The following is a 24,245-nucleotide window of genomic DNA, read 5'->3' as shown; positions in this document are numbered from 1 at the left end:
GGAGTTGAGTGGGAGGTTATGTAACGGAAACATAGATGGATAAGGTGAGTCGCATATTTAAAAGGGTGATCTTGTTCATTAACGAACAACATACTGTATGTGTAAATGATCATGGCAATTCAAATTAAAGTGATCATGTCAAAGATTTCAAGGATTATATATTCGTTTTTGGCATACGTTGTGGTGAAAAAAGTAATGGTAGGATAATGATATAAAGATATCACTAAAAGTAACAGTAGTAATAGAAATTGTCATTCAATTCAGTTTAATTCATTTCAGAGTTTAATCTACTTCCAAGCAGAACAAAGCTGAAACATTAAGTATGACCAGACATCCTATGAATTTTACATCAATCTATATGCTTTTTTTTTTGTGTGTGTGTGAACATCTTCTTCAATACTGGGAAAAATGGGGGGGGGGGGACCCACCTAGGCCTTAAATGTTTGAAACTTGCGCGTCCCTTAAAAAAAAAACAAAAAAAAAAAACAAAAAAAAAACAAAAACAAAAAAAAACAACGAAATTTACGCCACTTCAAACTACGGCGAAAGAAAGGGAAGGGCAGGAGTTTAGCATAAGCCAGGGCAGGATGAAGAAAAAGCACAACATTAATTACAATAAGAAGAAGAAAGAGGAGAGAAATAAGGAGAAGATGATGAGGAAGAAGAAGATAAAGCTGAGATGAAGGAGAAGAAGAAGAAGATGGAAAAGTAGAAAAGAGATTTTGACTACGAGGATGAAGAAGAATGGGAAGATAATGACGCTAATTTAATTCAAAAGTGATGAAGAAGCAGAAGGAAACGAGATAGGAGAGGAAGCTGGAAAAAGATGGGAGATGAAACTTTGAGATGAGACAGCGGAAGAACGTTGAAATAGAGGAGAAAATAAATGAAAATAGAGAAGGATTAGGTAAAATTCAGGAAAAAGGAAGTCAAGAAGATCAAAGAAGCTTGAATGTGGACGAGGGGAAAATTTATAGAAAATTCATGCGATAAAAAACAACCTCTTTCATCTGGAGGCATGGCTCGAGAAAAGAACTTTATGCCTCTCCCGAGTCGAACCTTAAATCCTCGTGCGTGGACATGCGAAACCGTTGCCAGCGTTTCGCCCCACTTTCGGGGTTTAGCCCGAAACCCGTGACCTTTGTTTAACAGGTCATTCGACAACGATGGAATTCACCTCGTAAAAAGAAAAAGCCCACTTCAGTGCACTGGAGCTGGAGAAAAAAAAATGACCCTGAGCAATCTCCATGGCAACCATGAGTTGTCAGCATACTCGAGAGTGGCGCAAAGAATCCGGGGAATTGGCATTCCCACAGTCAAAGTCACTCGCGTGTGCGGCGGTCGTAACTCTGTTTTTCAGGCGGTTGCTCTGGCGTACCCGTATTCACTTAGTATTCCTAAACTGCGGGTAACCGCTGTGTCACGTTCAAATAGATTTTTTTTTTTTTTTTTTTTTGATTGGAGAGCTGGAGAGAGAGAGTGGGGATGGGGGAGAAAGCGAGTATTGATAAAGCAATGATACTTATTGCACAAAAGAAGTTTGTGTATTTATCCACTCGGCGGATAATGACATTATGGTCAGTTTCTGTTCTGCACGATCTTAAAGGGATCGTATAGTTTTGGTTGAGACCTAATTTCAAGTTTCTAACCTTTTTTTTTGTGGTGAGATAGTGAGAAATCTCTTATGAAATATGAAAGAGCATGTAATTCCATGAGGAATGCAACGTTTATTTGATGAAAATTGGTTTTGAAATGGCTGAGATATCCAAAATAGAGCGATTCTAATAAAGTGTGGGACCCACACCTTTTTATACGATCGCTTTGTTTTACTTTGTTTTTGGTTGTTTCAGCCATTCCAAACCCGATTTTCATCAAATAAACTTTATATTCGTCTTAGAATGGTATGCTCTGTACTTTTTTTTATAAGTGTTTTCTTGGTATCTCGCAAAAAGTTACAAGCCCAATTCTTTTCTCCACCAATACTGTACCATCCCTTTAAAATCATATGTTAGAACGAATACACAAACGGATATTACAAATGCGTGAATACTAAATGAAGCGGTGCCGTAGGGGTTCTCTATCGATTTTTGACCGATTTTGCCTGCTGCCTCTTGACACATGAAATGTAGTCCGTGAACGGTATGGGTTTTACTGCTTCTTCCTGGGTCCTAAAATTAAAAAGAAATGTATATGCACCGTATGTAAATTCACAGTGGTAAAGTCAACGTCGCCACGACCGTGCATGAATGCTTGTCGTAATGTAGCATTTGAATTCGCCCCGAGAGCTCCAGTTCTAAGTCATTAACATAATTAACGACCGTGTGAATGCGAGGGTTACGCGCGCAAAGCGGAATCGTATTTTTATGCACGCCGAGTTATGTAATAATTAGCGTTTAGTGCTGTGTATGAATCGATTCCGATCGATACAGTTGATGCTGCCCATAAACCATTGTTTTGATCTCTATCTTTTCATTTCAACTGCGTTATTCTTCCTGGCGTCAACCATTTCCCCCACGACATCATGATCCCTTACACTAGAGACGTCGACATCATGGTAAAGACTGACAAGGCCTACGATCACGAGCCCTGGGGCACCAACGACATCCTCTTCGATCCACCGTCTTCTTCGTCGAAGAGTTACGGTCTCCACCAATCTGGCGCCATGCAGGCAAGCTCCGGCCAGAACTTGAGGTCGGTGAAAGGAGGGCGATTCCGGCAGGGCCTGTTCAGCGACATCTCCATGCGACGGGACGAGGACGAGAGCCAGTACCTGGAGTCGTTCAACTCGGGCGTGGCCAAGATCCTGGCGGTGATGCAGATCATCATGGGCGTGGTCATTGTCCTCATTGGGGTCTTCGCCTACGTTGCCGAGGCAACCATCGGACCCCTCATTCCTGCCATGGATATTGGATGTGCAGTCGTGGTAAGTAGATAGTCTAGGAGGGGGGTGAGGACTTTTCCTTGAACAGCTCATGATAGTGGTGTTAAATTAGAAAATGGATAGGATCTTTTTGTGATGTAATATATGAGGTAGCTATAGCCTTGTCATCATAATCATGACGGATGTCTTCATTTTCCTAAAGCTACCACGATATTGGATATGCAGTCGTGGTGAATCTAGTAGTAGATGCGGGTTTTAGGAGTATAGAGCAGACTATGAGAGATGGATGTCTATTGGGAGCCTGCGTCGGGAACTCTATGAGGTAAAACAACGAAGATAGCTTTGTAATCATACAAGTAGTCTATTAAACATGTTAAAGATAGGATTTATTTCTTATCGTGAAGTTATCATGACGATATTGACTTTGCAGTCGTGGTAAGTTGGTACACTGTAAAAACATCGGTGTTAGATTTAACCCCACAGGTGTTAAATATAGCACCGGTCAAACTTCAATAAAGGACCACACCCACAGGTGTTGAAAATGCACTGTGATGGTGTTGAAAAGTGTTCACCTGACACTTCGTGGTGTTAATTTGACACTGTACCTGGTGTTATTTTGACACTATGTACTTTTGTTAATTAAAAAATGACACCACATGGTGTTGATTTGATATTTGTTGGTGTTAATATCAATGGTTTAATACCCGTCCAGCTTCAGTAAGAGACCACACCAGCTGGTGTTACTTTGGTGTAAATTTATTTTCACATTTTTTCAAAAGTCTAGTATTTTAATGTAAAATTCTTGATCGTCTTGTTTAAATTAAAAATCAACAAGAAGTGCAGTTACTAAGAAACTCTTCAAAAAAAAAAAACAGTTTAAAATTTGGAAATAACACCAGGAGGTGTTAATTTAACACCATAAATGAGCACCGAAAATTTAACACCAGCTCGGTGTTCACTATTTAACACCGGACTTTTTGCAGTGTAAGAGTTATAAAGGAGAATGGAATGGTGGGTTTCATTATCTGGGTTCTTAGGGTAATGGGAAAGATAAAGAGACAGAGATCTGATTATACTAGTCACAGATGTTGAAATCAATGCGGCGTCATCACTATGATTACTCAATCCGAGAGAAGAGATGTATAGGCCTACATGTGTGTCTCTTGTGGTATACACGGGCAGAGCTGACGGTGCGAATGCATCTGCGTACGTTCACTTTGATTCACGACCGCATGTCGGCCTATAGTAGACAGTTTTCGTTTTCGGGAACATTATGTAGGCCTACATGTATTGTACTCTCGTGGAAAACGTTACCCAACTGCTCCAGTCTGATAACCCTCGTTTCCTTTATAGGGATGATATAATTTTGGTTGAGAATGAAATGGAGCTTCATGTTTTGAGATAATGAGAAACCTCTTATGAAATAATGAAGGATCATACGATTCGAAGAGGAATTCAAAGTTTATTTGATAAAAATTGGTTTTGAAATGGCTGAGGTATCCAAAACAATGGGACCCTAATAAAGAGTGAGACCCACCTTTTATTAGGAACTCTTTGTTTAACTGTCTTTTTTTAATATACATCCCAGCCATTTCAAAATCTATTTTCATAAAAAAAACTTTGAATTCAGGACTCTAAGAATTGTATGCTCTTTAATATTTCACAAATGGTTTCTGATTATCTCACAAAAAAAAAAACTAAAAGCTGAATTCCCATCTCAATAAATAATATATCTACACTGTGTCATCACTTTAATGAATTGTAAAGCAAAATATGCGATAGAAAATAATATGTCTATATACACGTATATTACTGCTTCATACGAAATTTGCATCAAATCAAACTAAATACAAACGTATTCTTCCTGTACGAAACCCCCAGAGTAGTGAACTCCTCAATTTTGCATTGTGTGTATGATGTTTGTATTACATCTAAAAAAAATATATAGTTTAGACATGGCATGAAATATATACACTCCGAAGTCGCGTAAAAAACAAAACAAAAACAAAGCATAACTGTAACAAAGCATTGAAATAAGTGCCATTGCAGCCTCGTGCATCAATTTATTGAGCTGGGAGCGTTTATTATTCACCGCGTGTAGCGTCGAAGTACGAGTACAATGTGTAAGCTTCCCTGCATGTTACAAATCACCATCACCGCGTACTCCCGATTAGATTCAATCATCTACAGCAGACAATGATTAACGACTGAACTGATGCGCCAATCTCATTTTAATAGTTTGAATTCGTGATTCGGGTGTGCGTTTACATGTACCAACATAAACAGCAAGATGATACTGAAACGTGATTACAATTAATTTTTACAAATTACGTTTTTCTCCTGTGCAACAACCCTCAGTCCACTATCAAAATTGAATGCAGCCTCAAAGAGGTTTGTCATTTTAGATTGAACAGTGGTACAGAAATCGAACGAACTGAAGGAAATATAAAAGACAAACAAAAACATACAAAAACAAAAACAAGAGCAAAAAAAACAACAAAACAAACAACCGCTCACCAGCAACGAAGTAAACGAACAAACACACACACAATGTGAGGATCTGTCTTTATCTTTTTTTTTTTTTTTTCATTAGTGGGATATTTGTTATTCTCTTTCATCTGTACACGTATAACATCATATTTCAAATAACATCATACTTTTTTCGAATTCAATACAATATAATATACATCAAGAAAAAAGGTGTCTAAAGAGATGTCTAAAGAGACACCATTTTTTCTGAAACACTTGCAACTTATGATTATTTCTTGCAATAAATTTCTCTTTATCATAATATTCCCTTATACTATATTTACATAAATCAAGACGAGGTATTATTTTTCTTATTTTACAAACATAAATTTTATATCTCACAAGCATGGTAATACAATTCAATGCCGAATTGTTAATACCCCCAAAACCAAATAATCCATTTTCCGTCGTAAATGTTATTTCTAACCCCGTGTTAACATTAATCCATTCTACTTCAACCCACAATTTATCAACATATTGACACTCACTCAAAAAAAAAAAATGTATTAAAGTCTCAACATACACATTACAAAATGAACATTCTTTTCTTTCAACCAGTCCAATTCTATTCAACATCTTATTTGTATATAAAATTCTATTAACTATTTTAAACTGAAACCATCGTAAATTAACATCTTCCGTGCTCTTGAACGGGGCCAACGAAAAAGATTGCCATTTCTTTTCTTCAAGTTGTATCAGTTGTCGCCATATTAAAAATATTTTGCATTGATATACATAATTTCTATTCTTTAACAAAAGAAAACAGCATAGATATGTGAACATCCTTTACAATGTTTCATAACCAATTTTAAAATATCAGGTATAATTGGTTGACATAACTTTTCCATATTATTCATACTTCCATCACAACCTGCTTTTTTAACCGCATGACATATTCCAAAATAATCTAAAAAATTAACGTCAACATCATATTTCCTCTTAAAGGCAATAATGATAATACATTTCCTTCTTCGTATAACAAATCATTAACAAAACGAATTCCTTTTTGATACCACTTTCGCTTGAAAACCGACGCATTCCCTATAGTAATTTTATCATTTTTCCACAAAGGTTGACACTGAAAATTATTACAATAAATCGAAAGTAAATCGCCGTAAGCTGTGAATACTTCTTTCCAAAAGGGATTACACGTATGTGAGGATTGTTCAAAGAAAAAATCATTTCCGAGACTCATATCTAATTGATGGGGCTGGGGTAATATACTCAATAATTTTTCTGACCATTTATCTGTTGTAAATAACAATCGCCTAATCCATGATATTTTCAATGCTGTAACCTGTGTGTAAATATTTATCATTTTCACTCCACCTTGTGCATATGTCTGAGACATTTGAATTCTGCTTATTTTATCCGGCTTCCTTTGCCATATAAAACTATAAAACATATCATTTATCTCATTCAAAAAAATTACCTTTAGGATTTGGCAAAGACAAAAATAAAAATAATTCAATTTTGATAACAACAATGACTTAATAACTACAATTCTACCAAAGACTGTTAAAGAGCGTTTACGCCAAGAGTTCATTTGTTTCCTAATCACTTCCATTTTTTCATAATAATTATACTGAACAGTTCTCTCTAAGTCAAAAAAAAAAATGTATACCCAGATACTTAGAACCTCCTTCATACATCCAATGAAGATTCCTTTCAGGCAACATTCTATCTTCTTTATTCTTACATTTTCCTATCCATATTACTTTTTTTTTAATTTTTATTGATTTTTAAACCAGATATATTTGCAAATCTATCAACAATATTCATTGCTATAAATAAATCCTTCTCTGTACCGTTTAATGTCAACAGTATATCATCTGCATATTGAACTATTCTATGAAACATATTATCTATTTTTATCCCTTCAAATGAATTAGGTCCAGATATCAGCAAATTTAATATTTCACTGCACAACAAAAATATATATGGAGAAAGAGGGTCGCCTTGCCTGCAAGCTCTTTCTATCTTAAATTTCTCAGTAAAAAAACGTTAATCTGAGCAGACGAAAAAGCGTCAGCATATAAAATATTTATCCAAGAAATTATCGAGGGATCTGTCTTTGTCATGGTAATCACATCAAGGAGGCATTCTGCCACCCAAGTCACCTTGTGCGTAGGGACAATGGTGATATCTGACTATCGCTTGTTGGCAAAATGATTGATCATTCAAAGTCATTCCGCCAAGGGCCAACTATAATCCCCTGAGGGCGTTGTCCAATGTTATATTTTGTTCCTCTCTATACAGCATTCATTATGGCTCTTGTAAAAAGTAAAAAGTAAACTAACATAATTTCATAAAATATGTGATATGCTTCGCCATCTGCTCTTCAAAGTATTTATTACAGTAAATATTCATCCGTATCACCGTACAGAGCTGACGGTGCGAATGCATCTGCGTACGTTCACTTTGATTCACGACCGCATGTCGGCCTATAGTAGACAGTTTTCGTTTTCGGGAACATTATGTAGGCCTACATGTATTGTACTCTCGTGGAAAACGTTACCCAACTGCTCCAGTCTGATAACCCTCGTTTCCTTTATAGGGATGATATAATTTTGGTTGAGAATGAAATGGAGCTTCATGTTTTGAGATAATGAGAACCTCTTATGAAATAATGAAGGATCATACGATTCGAAGAGGAATTCAAAGTTTATTTGATAAAAATTGGTTTTGAAATGGCTGAGGTATCCAAAACAATGGGACCCTAATAAAGAGTGAGACCCACCTTTTATTAGGAACTCTTTGTTTAACTGTCTTTTTTTAATATACATCCCAGCCATTTCAAAATCTATTTTCATAAAAAAAAACTTTGAATTCAGGACTCTAAGAATTGTATGCTCTTTAATATTTCACAAATGGTTTCTGATTATCTCACAAAAAAAAAACTAAAAGCTGAATTCCCATCTCAATAAATAATATATCTACACTGTGTCATCACTTTAATGAATTGTAAAGCAAAATATGCGATAGAAAATAATATGTCTATATACACGTATATTACTGCTTCATACGAAATTTGCATCAAATCAAACTAAATACAAACGTATTCTTCCTGTACGAAACCCCCAGAGTAGTGAACTCCTCAATTTTGCATTGTGTGTATGATGTTTGTATTACATCTAAAAGAAATATATAGTTTAGACATGGCATGAAATATATACACTCCAAAGTCGCGTAAAAAACAAAACAAAAACAAAGCATAACTGTAACAAAGCATTGAAATAAGTGCCATTGCAGCCTCGTGCATTAATTTATTGAGCTGGGAGCGTTTATTATTCACCGCGTGTAGCGTCGAAGTACGAGTACAATGTGTAAGCTTCCCTGCATGTTACAAATCACCATCACCGCGTACTCCCGATTAGATTCAATCATCTACAGCAGACAATGATTAACGACTGAACTGATGCGCCAATCTCATTTTAATAGTTTGAATTCGTGATTCGGGTGTGCGTTTACATGTACCAACATAAACAGCAAGATGATACTGAAACGTGATTACAATTAATTTTTACAAATTACGTTTTTCTCCTGTGCAACAACCCTCAGTCCACTATCAAAATTGAATGCAGCCTCAAAGAGGTTTGTCATTTTAGATTGAACAGTGGTACAGAAATCGAACGAACTGAAGGAAATATAAAAGACAAACAAAAACATACAAAAACAAAAACAAGAGCAAAAAAAAAAACAAAACAAACAACCGCTCACCAACAACCAAGTAAACGAACAAACACACACACAATGTGAGGATCTGTCTTTATCTTTTTTTTTAATTTTTTTCATTAGTGGGATATTTGTTATTCTCTTTCATCTGTACACGTATAACATCATATTTCAAATAACATCATACTTTTTTTCGAATTCAATACAATATAATATACATCAAGAAAAAAGGTGTCTAAAGAGATGTCTAAAGAGACACCATTTTTTCTGAAACACTTGCAACTTATGATTATTTCTTGCAATAAATTTCTCTTTATCATAATGTTCCCTTATACTATATTTACATAAATCAAGACGAGGTATTATTTTTCTTATGTTACAAACATAAATAAATCACTCAAAAAAAAAATGTATTAAAGTCTCAACATACACATTACAAAATGAACATTCTTTTCTTTCAACCAATCCAATTCTATTCAACATCTTATTTGTATATAAAATTCTATTAACTATTTTAAACTGAAACCATCGTAAATTAACATCTTCCGTGCTCTTGAACGGGGCCAACGAAAAAGATTGCCATTTCTTTTCTTCAAGTTGTATCAGTTGTCGCCATATTAAAAATATTTTGCATTGATATACATAATTTCTATTCTTTAACAAAAGAAAACAGCATAAATATGTGAACATCCTTTACAATGTTTCATAACCAATTTTAAAATATCAGGTATAATTGGTTGACATAACTTTTCCATATTATTCATACTTCCATCACAACCTGCTTTTTTAACCGCATGACATATTCCAAAATAATCTAAAAAATTAACGTCAACATCATATTTCCTCTTAAAGGCAATAATGATAATACATTTCCTTCTTCGTATAACAAATCATTAACAAAACGAATTCCTTTTTGATACCACTTTCGCTTGAAAACCGACGCATTCCCTATAGTAATTTTATCATTTTTCCACAAAGGTTGACACTGAAAATTATTACAATAAATCGAAAGTAAATCGCCGTAAGCTGTGAATACTTCTTTCCAAAAGGGATTACACGTATGTGAGGATTGTTCAAAGAAAAAATCATTTCCGAGACTCATATCTAATTGATGGGGCTGGGGTAATATACTCAATAATTTTTCTGACCATTTATCTGTTGTAAATAACAATCGCCTAATCCATGATATTTTCAATGCTGTAACCTGTGTGTAAATATTTATCATTTTCACTCCACCTTGTGCATATGTCTGAGACATTTGAATTCTGCTTATTTTATCCGGCTTCCTTTGCCATATAAAACTATAAAACATATCATTTATCTCATTCAAAAAAATTACCTTTAGGATTTGGCAAAGACAAAAATAAAAATAATTCAATTTTGATAACAACAATGACTTAATAACTACAATTCTACCAAAGACTGTTAAAGAGCGTTTACGCCAAGAGTTCATTTGTTTCCTAATCACTTCCATTTTTTCATAATAATTATACTGAACAGTTCTCTCTAAGTCAAAAAAAAAAAATGTATACCCAGATACTTAGAACCTCCTTCATACATCCAATGAAGATTCCTTTCAGGCAACATTCTATCTTCTTTATTCTTACATTTTCCTATCCATATTACTTTTTTTTTAATTTTTATTGATTTTTAAACCAGATATATTTGCAAATCTATCAACAATATTTATTGCTATAAATAAATCCTTCTCTGTACCGTTTAATGTCAACAGTATATCATCTGCATATTGAACTATTCTATGAAACATATTATCTATTTTTATCCCTTCAAATGAATTAGGTCCAGATATCAGCAAATTTAATATTTCACTGCACAACAAAAATATATATGGAGAAAGAGGGTCGCCTTGCCTGCAAGCTCTTTCTATCTTAAATTTCTCAGTAAAAAAACGTTAATCTGAAGTAATTCTATCTGAGCGGACGAAAAAGCGTCAGCATATAAAATATTTATCCAAGAAATTATCGAGGGATCTGTCTTTGTCATGGTAATCACATCAAGGAGGCATTCTGCCACCCAAGTCACCTTGTGCGTAGGGACAATGGTGATATCTGACTATCGCTTGTTGGCAAAATGATTGATCATTCAAAGTCATTCCGCCAAGGGCCAACTATAATCCCCTGAGGGCGTTGTCCAATGTTATATTTTGTTCCTCTCTATACAGCATTCATTATGGCTCTTGTAAAAAGTAAAAAGTAAACTAACATAATTTCATAAAATATGTGATATGCTTCGCCATCTGCTCTTCAAAGTATTTATTACAGTAAATATTCATCCGTATCACCGTACACTTTAAGTGTTTCGTCAGTTCTTCGAAGTGTTCCCCGGACCGAAACCTCGATCCCCTTTGGAAACAGATGCATGTAATGACATGACCCAGTGACCTCTGCGAGCTACGATACTTCATCCGCTGTGCTGGGCTCCCTCCCCTGGTCCTCGCTCTTCAACGTGAGAAACTGCAGTCCTCATCCCGTCCTGGCAACATGTTACTAAGACACTGAAAACCTATAGTTTTTACTGGAAAACTGCCAACATTTTGTCAGGATGAGAGAAATGGTCGCGCAAAGCATATAGCCAGGAGCGATGGGACACAAAGCATACTCAAGTAGCGTGATTTTGCACATGGCAAGAACCTACGTACCCAGGGGCGGATCCAGGAATTCCGTAAAGAGGGGGCGCGTATACAAAATTAAGGGGGTGGGAGGCGCACGCACCCCTCCCCCATTTTTTCCTTTTTATTTCTTTTGCTTCTACAAAAAATATAGGGGGGGGGGCGTGCGCCGGTTGCGGTCCTCCCTGGATCCGCCCCTGGTACCGCGCAGTATTCCTGGGAGTTGACTGGATTTTTGCTCGAGAAATTGCTGGAGTTTGTTTCGCTTTTTCTTTTATTAGTTGTCATTCTGTTTTCATGCAACTTGTTTAGAATAGGGCGCAAGAGTATGATAACGAGGAACAGTTACATGAAGAAAATAAATCATGAAGTGTTTTGCATGCGTTGATACATTTCTGGAGCGTGCGTTGCCTAATAAGTTTTTATTGAGATAAACAGTATTTTGAAGGAAAAAAATAGGTGGGAGGGAGGGAGGAGATTGCTGTGCTGTTTTTTTCGGAAGTGAAGGTGGGTATAAAGACTTAAAAACTACACAGAGAATATTATTGTGACTCGCGTCTGCTCGAAATGGCGGTATCGCTTTCATTACATCATCACCTGATTTACGCTACTGAAATCTCCTAGAAGGAAGAATCTCGTGCAAAGAGAGAGAGAGAGAGATGGGGGGGGGGGAGGAGTGTAGCGAGATAAAATATAGGGGAGAGGGAGAGAGAGAGAGAGACGGGGGAGGGGGGAGGTGGTGAGATGGAAAGAGAGGGGGAGAGGTAGAGATGAAGATGGAGGCGGGGAGGGAAAGATGGGAGGGGTGGTATTCCATCAAACGCGATTGAGAGCGTGTAAGGAAAAGCTATAGCAAAATACCTTGAACTGCTCTGCTTGATATATCAGTACGTGAGTCATTATGCATAATGTATAAGCGGCAATGTTCTACTACTTCCACACTAACGGGACATTAATCTGGCTTTGTCCACACAGATTAGTTGGTATGACGTAAATACATTTTTTTTTTTCTAGAGACTCGAAAGAAAGGGGCTAGTAAAGGGACTGCTTTTGTTAAAAAGAAAGTGAAAAAAGTTGGCTAGACTTTGGCAAAGTCATAGGCTTAGAAGTTGCTGAATGTTCTTACGCAAGAAGACTGCAGCAAACGACCACTGATGGAGACGTATGTTAAACAAGACGTACCCCCTTGCCCCCACCAATGTATTCCACACCGAACTGCGTTTCCCACAGCGACCTGCTGTTTACCATGTGCTTGATCTTGGCCTTGTTTTCCCTTTGTTTGATTTTTTCTTTTTCTTCCCATTACTGCCATCTATCCATCACTAACCTCGCTCCCCTCCTCCCCCTCTCCCTCCCCCTCTTCCTCTCTCTTTTCCCTCTTTATCTCACTTTACTTGTTTCCCATTACCCGCTGGGACGCCACACTGCGTCACAGTGCGATAAGTACGTGAGGCAATCATGACAATGTTAACATGCGTTGCTCTTTGACTTTAGCGTAGTGAACTCTTCAAAAAACAAAATGAGCCTCAATGTAGCCAGAAATGTGAGACCAATGAGATAAGTACCATCTCTTCGGGTGAGACCTCCTCCGTGTCAACTTTCGATCGTTACAGCGCCCCTCCCGTCGTTTTACAGGCCTGTGAACTGAGGAGTTTTGCCACGTCGTTTTATACGATATAAATTATGTGTGTCTTCGAAATATTGTTATAATGGCCGTCTGGTGACTGGACTGTTGACAAAAGATTGACACCCGTCGATATCGACGGTCTTACATGTGTTTTTTTTTTTCACGTATTATCAAATCGACGCTGAACTGCACATGACAATAGCGAGCTTTTGCCCTGCGACGCGAACGCCTATGACCACGCTACCTCCCGGGTTGGACAATAGAAACAGCTGTATCGCGCATGTGCAGAACACCATTTTGTTCACATAATTAGCGTCATCTTGTCGTTCACGACGCAGATCTAAAGCTCGTTATTGTCAAAACATACGATAACATCAACAAACGTAGAGGGTTTCATCTGGTAATCTTTTAAAGCTGCAAAAGAAACAGAAAATGTGACATTCGTCGAGGTGTAAAGGCGAGTGCTCTGTTTGAAACGTGTACACAGCATGGATGTGGCAGATAATCAGGAAAGAGAATTTCATTTGGGATCGCAGGGTTGAGCTAGGAAGTTATCTTTGTCATTCGATGAAATCAGGTAACTCTTGTTATTAGCTTCAATTCTCATGCCATCTGATGTAAGTCCGATCTTATCGGACGCTATTTCTTTTCTAATTTTGTCACAGCTATACATCACGGGAGGCGTGCTGGGAATGTTCACAAGATGCAAGGCAAAACGATTGGTAAGCATTCAATGACCATTGTGACAAAATGTCTTCGGCGGCAATAGTAGATGACCACAATGTTATGGAACTGATTGTTTACTCCACCCCACCCTCCTCCTTCCTTTCTTATGCCCCTCCCCCCTTATTCCCCTCTTCACGAGAAGACACAGTTTGCGCGTGCGTGGAAGAAGAAAGAATAACGAACACGTTTGCCCACAACAAATTTTCACCTTCATGGGATTGTAGTGGTGAACAGCAAATCTATTTTCTAGCGCTTTTCATGTCATTAAGTGCTTTAAGCCTTAAAGCCGGTCTTCACTAGCCATTATTTTGATGCCAGAACTTTTTTTTTTTTGTAAAGAGCGCCATCTATCAAAACTTCCGGTGGCCGGGTTACATCCACAGAACTCTAGTTCTGTGGTTACATCGTTATTTTATACTGTGGCTGATCGCCGCCTGCCGGTCAGCGCACAATCTCACAGCAGCTGTGCGCAGAGCCGAGAGAACACACACAAGCAGTGCATAATATGGTGGGGTACCGAGAGCCCAGCCCGGCCCGCCCGGCGCGGCCTCGATCTTTCGGCCGATCGCGAGGGAACGGGTTACTTGTCGCGAGAGAGATCCACGACAATCCACTCACTCAGCCCAGTGACCTACTCGCTATACACCAGCGCAGCTCGCATCTCCTCCCACTGGATCCAGCATTAACCAAGTCGTACCCGCGACATAATCGCAGATTGAAGTTCGATACAACGATCAGAATAAACGATCTGAGTGTTGAAGACAGTGTTTGAAAGCACCGAACAGATCGCGAAGTGATAAGTGACAACGTATAATGGTACGTACCCTGGTACTATGGTACGTGGTATACATATACGTATGCACTGGACTGCGCAAGATAGTGAGGGATCGAAGCGAGATGGCCTGCGCTGCTAGGCCATCCCCTACATTTACGGGAACCTGGTGATGCGTGTGTTAAGTCTATGGGGATATCAGAATTCAGTATGGAACGGGTTAATTGCTGCACGCCGCTCGGCATTGCGAGAGAAATGCTGGGCACCACAGAGAAAAATGAGCCTTATGATGGCGCTAGACATGTTTCTTTCCAGTGCAGAGTTAATGATAAACTTCAGAGTTAATGATAAACTTCACCAGTTTGGAATAACACAATCAAATCTGTGCTCCTTTTGTAGGGAAGAGGTTGAAACATATTATCATATATTTTATGACTGTCCTTTAGTTTATCGAATACGGAACGAGGTTGGGAATAAATCAAAATTTCCTCAGTTTGTTAATATAAATTGGCTTGACGTTTTACTTGGATTCAGGGAAAATATCAAACTCGATGCTTTGTTGAATCATGTGTTAATTTTGATTAAGCATATGATTTATGCTAACCGTAAAAGTGGAAGAGTTCCAACCTGTAAAGAAATATTTAGGGCAATCGCCACCTCAAAACAGTCTGAATATGAAAAAGCAATTTTAAAGGATAAAATTGACATTACATTACGCGAAATGGGAAAATTATACTTCATGAAATACCGGGTTTAATGCATCCTGTTAAGACATATCTTTTGTATTTATCTAGAGCAGTCAATCTATTTGAAATGAATGGAATATCCTGTGTTTTGCTTTGCCCGCTCCATATACTGGTTCTTTTTCTCTGATCGTCATTATTAAAGCTTAATCAAATATTATCTGGTTATGAATCTCCACTTGCCTAAGACCCAAAGAGATATTAGTTCTCATGATGTTTATAACTAGTGAATAGATTGCATTTTAAAGATTTTGTAATTCCATCACCTCTTATGTTTCTTGTATTTGTTTTTGATAAAATCTTTATTCAGACTGGTGACTGAATCATCTCAAGTGTGTACAATTTATTAATGTTTAATCTATATTTTGCACAAAACCTTTTTGTTGTCCGTCAAACAGTGTAATATAGATATTTTGTGTCACTACAATGTAATAATGTTGATTGGTCTGAATAAAGGCTATAAAAAGCGTCAAAAAAAAAAGAAAAAAAAAAGACCCACTTTAAAGTTTAGAGATGAGAGCTTTTTACTATACTACCTTAGTCGACTCCCATTATAGCGAAATCCTCGGGACCGGCAGTTTTCTTTCGTTACATCGAAATTTAGTTATAACAGAACAAATAATCCAAAAAACAAAAAACAAAAGCAAAAACAAACATACAGCGAATAGCGTTTGGGTCTGAATTTTTGCTTTGCTTTAACCGGAATTTAGCTCTAACCGTGTTCGTTATAACGGGAGTGCACCAACGGCGTAAATCCGTACTGTGGAGTGGGGGGGATGATTGGTGATAGTCACCATCACCACGATTACAAGCCCATAACTGGACCGGCGCAGCCCCTGGGGGGGGGGGGGGGGGGGGGAGAAGCTTGCCCCCCCACCCCCCACATACACATACTTTACAGGGATCAAATGTCCAACTCTTTTCTATGCAAAGTGGGAGGGAAGTGGTAGCAAAAATATGAAGACTTTTTCTTCTTGTTTTTTGTTTGTTTGTTTGTTTGTTTTTTGCTTGTCAGCCGACTTTCGGCAGAAAATAGACCTTAAAAGTATGAAGACTTTTTTGTTGTTGTTTCTCTTGTCTTTTGATGTTCTTTCTTGTTGACTGACAGGCGATTTTGACACCCCCCCCCCTTTCAAAAACGTAGCGCAGCCCTGAATAATGCCCAAATAAATTCAATAAAATGCTAATAAGGATATCCATTTCTTTGTATGTAATAACGTAGAAGATATTTTCCTGTAGCTATTTATTGTATTCTTCAATTTTCTTGATTTAAGTCAGTAAAGCAATCATCCCAGGGGCATCGCTCCGTTTTAATGACGGGGGGTAGGGGAGGGACTTTGAGTTTGAATATCTGTGCGAGGGAGCGGAGCGGCCTAGCGGGGGGAGGGTGTGGGAGGGGGGTATCCCCCTCCCACACGAGGAAAATTTGGCATTTTCAGACCTGAAATTTAGCGATCTGGTGCACACTTTTGGTGAAATGTGGGGTTTTTTTTCCTATCAAAAAACAAGTAAGAAAAAGAAATATTCATAGATAATTGAATGACTACATCGTGGTATTTCAGCTCTTGCTCCGCCTGTGCGACATCACTGTGAAGGCCTACTAAATAGTGGAGCCTATCACCGGCGTAGCCAGGATTTGATCTTAGGGGGAGCGGTTAGATGCGAGGGAGTGATGCGAGCGAGGGGGGGGGGGGGGGGGGTCAAGTGGGAGGGGGGTTTCCCCCTGCCACAGTGAGAACTTTTTGCATATTGATGTTGTAAATGGTGCAATTTGATGCATTTTTTTTGCGTGTTTTATCGACTTGAAACAGTCCAATATGTTTAAGTTAGCAGTACATTTTATGTAGATTACTATTGAACAATTTTGCCTATAAAATGGTATTATTTAGAGAAACTTCTTGTATTAATTCTCACACTGAAGATCATGAACGCGATCATGAATTTTGACATTGTGCAGTCCAAAAACGGCCGTTTGTAGCTATATTTTTTTTCGCTTGGGAAATTAAGGGGGGGGGGGGGCGCACCGGGCGCAACTGCTGGCAATTACCCGGCAGCAACATCAGGAGAATGACATAATGATTACATGCGAGCGAGCTTGAAAATTTTGACATTTTACAGTCAAAAAACTGCCGTTTGTAGCTATATTTTTTTTCGCTTTGAAAATTATGGGGGTGGGGCACCGGGCGCAAACTGCTGGCAATTACCCGGCAGCAACATCAGGAGAATGGCATGACGATTAAATGCGAGCGAGTGAAGCGAGCGAGCTTGAAAATTTTGACATTGTACAGTCCACAAACGGCCGTTTGTAGCTGTATTTTTTCGCTTAGGAAATTAAGGGGGTGGGGGCGCACCGGGCGCAACTGCTGGCAATTACTGGCAGCAACATCAGGAGAATGACATAACGATTAAATGCGAGCGAGCGGAGCGAGCGAGCTTGAAAATTTTGACATTTTACAGTCCAAAAAGTGCCGTTTGTAGGTATATTTTTTCCGCTTTGTAAAATAAAGGGGGGGGGGGGGGGCGCACCGGGCGCAGCTGCTGGCAATTACCCGGCAGCAACATCAGGAGAATGACATGACGATTAAATGCGAGCGAGCTTGAAAATTTTGACATTGTACAGTCCAAAAACGGCTGTTTGTAGCCAATTTTTTTTTTTTGCTTTGGAAATTAAGGGGGTGTGGGGCGCACCGGGCGCAACTGCTGGCAATCACTGGCAGCAACATCAGGAGAATGACATAATGATTAAATGCGAGCGAGCGAAGCGAGCGAGCTTGAAAATTTTGACATTTTACAGTCCAAAAACTGCCGTTTGTAGGTATATTTTTCCGCTTTGTAAAATAAAGGGGGGGGGGGGGCGCACCGGGCGCAGCTGCTGGCAATTACCCGGCAGCAACATCAGGAGAATGACATGACGATTAAATGCGAGCGAGCTTGAAAATTTTGACATTGTACAGTCCAAAAACGGCTGTTTGTAGCCATTTTTTTTTTTGCTTTGGAAATTAAGGGGGTGTGGGGCGCACCGGGGGCAACTGCTGGCAATCACTGGCAGCAACATCAGGAGAATGACATAGTGATTAAATGCGAGCGAGCGAAGCGAGCGAGCTTGAAAATTTTGACATTTTACAGTTCAAAAACTGCCGTTTGTAGCTATATTTTTTTCGCTTTGAAAATTATGGGGGCGGGGCACCGGGCGCTAACTGCTGGCAATTACCCGGCAGCAACATCAGGAGAATGGCATGACGATTAGATGCGAGCGAGCGAAGCAAGCGAGCTTGAAAATTTTGACATTGTACAGTCCACAAACGGCCGTTTGTAGCTATATTTTTTTTTTGCTTAGGAAATTAAGGGGGTAGGGGCGCACCGGGCGCAACTGCTGGCAATTACTGGCAGCAACATCAGGAGAATGACATAACGATTAAATGCGAACGAGCGGAGCGAGCGAGCTTGAAAATTTTGGCATTTTACAGTCCAAAAACTGCCGTTTGTAGCTATATTTTTTTCGCTTTGAATAATAAGGGGGGGGGGGGGGCGCACCGGGCGCAACTGCTGGCAATTACCCGGCAGCGACATCAGGAGAATGGCATGACGATTAAATGCGAGCGAGCTTGAAAATTTTGACATTTTACAATTCAAAAACTGCCGTTTGTAGCTGTACTTTTTTCGCTTCGGAAATTAAGGGATGGGGGCGTACCAGGCGCAACTGCTGGCAATTACTGGCAGCAACAAATATCTCGTAAACACATTTATGATGTAATCTGGGGAAATTTCAATCACAGAAGTGTATACTATTTTTTTTTTTTAGGGAGGGGGGACCCTCTGTTAATTGAAAGTACATCTCCTCCCATCCAAGGAACATTTGCATTTCTTTAAACTGAAGTAACAGACCTGGTGCACACTTTAGATGAAACATTTTGAAATCTGTCAATCTAAAGTGTATTAAGTAGAAATGACTGAACGAGGAGGGTATGGGAGGGGTTAGGCCTATCCCCCTCTTACGCGACGGAGATTTTGTATTTTCAGAATTGAAATTCAGCCATCTTTGGGTGAAATATTTAGACAGTTTTCTATCAAAAAAGTAAGAACATTTCCACATCTCGGGAGTTACGAGGAGGAGCAAAATGATCTGTTTGTCCCCAATGCTTCTACGGGGGAACCATCCCCCTCCCCCTCCATCGACGCCTCTGCATATATGAGGGAGTTTTTGTAAGTGAAAGATCTGCTGCACACTCTTTGATAAATATAAGGAAATAAAACGTCAATCTCAAAAGTGTACAAAGTCTATCGAAAGGGACCCAGTAGCGGAGCTTTTGCATATTTATGATTGCAATTCAGCGATCCGGTGCATAATTCTGGCGGTAGTTGTCCAATTTTCCATAAAGAAAGTTCGAGATTTGTCCTCATCTCGGGAATTGCTTGGGGGACAAAAGATTTGTCTGCCCCCAACATTTCCGTAGGGGCGGGGCAAATGCCCCCCCCCCCCCCGAGATAGATTCGACGCCCCACATCATCCCTGGGTATGCCCATAGATGTATCAGAGTCATCATCGTTTCAGGAATGATTCAGGAAATGGAGGGGGGGGGGGGTCAATTATGGCGGTATAGTTTTTGTTATTGTTTGTTTGTTTTCGTACATAATTTGCAGATGGTCCCGAGTTGCTCGCTTCATAGCATGTTTACATGTAAGCCTATGCTATTTGACGTTGTCAACGTCTGGACCATACCTTATGTCGATATTACTTTCTTCGCGAGCGAGCGAAGCGAGCGAGCGCTTGAGAAAATTATGTACGGGTATACATTATCCTACAAGATAAAATACTGTTCAGCTCTGTAACCTGTCTGAAGGCGGGCGTACGAACGTCATGCAATATGGCAAAATTGATACAATCACATTTCTGCTTCCTCCATTTTTTTCTCAAATTTCAGGGGGGGATGATTGTACAGGCCATCCCCCCCTCCTCCATTTCAGGGGGGGGGGGATATATCCCCCCATCCCCCCTGGGATTTACGCCCATGCTGTACATGGCAGCTTTAGTTATTCTTCATTCTTCAAACATGCGCTGTTGTATATTTAGTGGACAGTCGTCATGCAAACCTCCTACAAACATTTTACCCAACATAGACAAAATGACAACTGTGCATTGAGTAGGGTCCTTAATTTCTCTAAACAGCCTATAAAGAAATGAATGTGAAAACTAACATCCTCCTATGTTGTCAGAGCAAGTAGCCATATTGGACCTTTGTGAATAGCAACTGGCAAAATAATGGTATGATACAAGTAATACATTTACTGGTTATTCATATTCACGGACACTGATCGATTCAGTGCCTATTTGCCATGTTTACGTCGTAGGAAAATTTTGTTAATCAGTTGCAACATTTTACTGGTTTCCGATCGCAATCACAGCGCCATTGTGCTACATTTTACCTGCGCAATGGGTGTAAGTGCAGTTTAATGGCACAGATGGGGATTTATACCACTCTTGTCCCAGTCGAATTAAGCAACAGAGTGTCTTCGTATGCACAAGGCGATGTCATTCCTAGGTGTATACGTGATACTGTTTTATCAAGCAGAAGCGGACGCTGTTTCTTCTTCGTTCTTGATAGCAAAGACACGAGTGAGATAGAAAGGTCCTATAGAAGTCGCTGGAAAACAGAGCGAGGATTGATTACTTATCTTTGCTTGACAGAAGTGATTTATTGCTAAATATGATAAACTAAACGATCTCGCTTCCTGCGAATTCATGTCTGTTGCTTTTGTTTTGATGCGCACACAGTAATGTCGGATGACCTGCAGTGACGTCTCAGTGGATAATCTCATAGCACGGTTTCGCATTCTTAAGGTCTCTTATTTGAATCCGATTGCCGCCAAGAAGCGTCTTTTGGTGAAGCACTTCACCCCTAATCTGTCATTAACAATTATATAGGGTTTTGAATGTCCGCATTAACAAACAGTTCATCGATTGTAGTACATATGTACTCCTGTAGTTTTCTCGTGTTTATTTACACAGCTTTGGGTATGGTGACAAGCGCAAAGTCTTCTCAGTTTAATCCTTGTATTACAAAGTAGCTTTAATACACGAATGACAAACATGCTATACAACGCAAGAGAAAGGAATTATGAAAATCTGCATGTGTATGGTGTTTCACGATGGGGGTATCCGATTGACTCAAACATGTTCTCTTTTCATCCGATAGGTGGCGGCATTTGTCATTCTCAGTGCCTGCTCGCTCGTATCGTCTGCTGTGCTAGGCTCCATTCACGCACTGGCAGGATTTCGCACGGACTACATTTGTGCCTATCTCCACTGCGGTACTTCTGCAGAAGATGTACGTTGAGTATCAGTGTTGTGTTGTGTCATTCACTGTGCTCACGTCTTGCTTATGTTTTTACCGAATGTATGACACACACTGACACCAGATCCCACAGCATGACGATATCATTCTATACACGCACACAAAGGAAACAGACATGGTCCACTTTGCGTAAGGGTTCTAGGGTAACTCTGAACCTAACCCTAACCCTTTACTCTAACCTTATCAATAACCAGTATTTAGCCGGAGGTAATTGTCCGAGAGGTTATTGCCCTGATACTAAGATACGTGGTCTCAGTGACATGTTCCTTTTGTCCGACGTATTTAAAACAAAAGATATGTAGATCAGCAGTTGCGATGTTAAAAATACATTAGAGTTTGTTCAAAGGTTGACAATAGCTAATTGATGGTGATATACCATTTTATCTGCGGTATTTTGTTTTGATATTGGGCCTACCGTCCATGCAATAAAAAAAAAAACAGTTAAACAATATTATAAACATCCTGATGTGACGTTGCAGCCGAAGCTAGTCATGAATGTTTCATACTGCTGTCGGGTGCCAATACTGTTTTTGTGCAATAGTAATACACACAATCTATTATGTGCATCGAATGTAGGGCCCACTGTCATACAGTTGACAGGACAGGTAAGAGAATGATTTTAATAGAATAGTGAACTCGTAGAAATAATAGCATGGCAAGTTACGCACAGTCACTGAATAACTTTTGCATGTTGCTCCAGTGGTTAATATCTGATATCGACAGCATTCAAGTAGGCCCTTGCCTATTACGAAATGATGTCAAACTGAAGCTGTAGCCCAAATTAGGATTTGATCACTGGACGATGTTAAAGCCATTGTTACCATTGGGAGCAGTGATTTAAAAAAATTGTTCGAGTTCTCACACTTGATGCATATGTGTAGGTCAGTGGGATCACAAAAAGCTTTGGCAATAAAGCCAGAAATATACAGAGATATCACTATTTTTCTATATAAACCATAAGTCTAGACGATTTATTCTGGAAACGATTTCATTGAAATGATTGTTCACATTTTGTATATTTAACAATACTTAATATTTTTATTGTACTGATACAAAAATTTTACGTTGGTTATTTCTATCCCTAACTCACATTTTAGAATTATTTTGAAGCAGTAAAGCTGCGTCTTTTTATTACATATGCAAATTGTGAATGATGCCTTCAATTCTTGTTTTAATTCCATTTCACAGTCGCCGAGAAAAGTGATGGACGCCCTCATCAGCATTCTTAGCTTCCTCGAATCTGTCTTTGCTCTTCTCTCAATGTGTGTGGGATTCCAAGGCTTCTGCTGTCCACGCTGAGATTTCTTGCTCATTATTCTCGCTTAATAATAACCGTGACCACGCCCGTCGTCACAACGTGACGACTTCCTCCTACACGTGACTATACACTCTCAAAACATCCGGGTCAGAACAGACCCGGAACGGGTCCTTTGGGGTCACACCCCGTACCGGGTCAGAAATGACAAGGAATGGGGTCAGGTATGACCCCTTTCAGAGTCATGAATTGGGTCAGGGTGACCCCATTCCGAGTCTTCATGAACAAATTTCAAGTCATGTTTGACCCGGAATGGGGTGTGACCCCAACGGACAGTTCTGACCCAGATTTTTTAAGGGTGTACGTTTGACTCCGCGAGCCCCAGCTATACTCTGCCATGTTATTTTGACCAAGGTCTTGCAGACGAGCAGTTTTTAGACCGAAACAAATTCTTGTTAGAATGCCGATTTCATATTAAGGGCGACACACTTTCCTTCAATGTGTAAACAGTTTGGACACTCTGTGGAAAATGTTTGAAATTATCCTGTATTGCTGCTTTCGCGATGACGGGTTTTATTTTTAGTTGTAGCCACTATACAAGGAGTGTTTACAGTGGGACTGTGCACTCCGCCATTATTGGTGGTTACAATAATGATTGGCTGAAATAAATAACCGATTTATGCTGTGTTTTCAAAGTTTAAAGAAACAGAAAATGTTCCAATATCACCGCCAGGTTTCACTGTTAAAACACCGCGTTCTTTCGAGCAATCGTAATTAGCAATAGCGAGTGACTATATTATGGCCAGGCATGGAAGTAATACAACCAGTACCTTGTGCGCATTTATGACTATAATATTGCCTAGTTTTGGCCAGCTTTTCTTGTAGCAGTGATAAAGTTCAGAGCGACCTTCTCAAGGGATGCCACAGCACTGTTGGTTTTAGGTCACGCAGTTATTGCTCCCAAGACTATTGTGAAACGAAAGATTTCGCTATCGAAGGGGGACATTTCCGTGTCATCTCATCAGTTGAATACCTATCTCACTGGCGGAGACATC

General features: G+C 39.2%; 1 protein-coding gene across 1 annotated transcript; it reads left to right on the top strand.

The window, feature by feature from the left end:
- The first annotated feature begins 2,536 nt into the window (after window positions 1-2,536).
- On the top strand, window positions 2,537-23,234 carry LOC140239776 (uncharacterized). The gene is made up of 4 exons (XM_072319595.1): window positions 2,537-2,923; window positions 14,007-14,063; window positions 21,777-21,908; window positions 23,124-23,234. Exons 1-4 carry the CDS (start codon window positions 2,552-2,554, stop codon window positions 23,232-23,234), a joined length of 672 nt encoding a protein of 223 aa, XP_072175696.1. The 5' UTR covers window positions 2,537-2,551.
- Window positions 23,235-24,245: the final 1,011 nt, after the last annotated feature.

The sequence above is a fragment of the Diadema setosum genome, chromosome 16, assembly GCF_964275005.1.
Source record: "Diadema setosum chromosome 16, eeDiaSeto1, whole genome shotgun sequence".
NCBI lineage: Eukaryota > Metazoa > Echinodermata > Echinoidea > Diadematoida > Diadematidae > Diadema > Diadema setosum.
The sequence above is the reverse complement of the archived record's forward strand: the minus strand, read 5'-3'. Positions and strand labels throughout refer to the sequence as shown.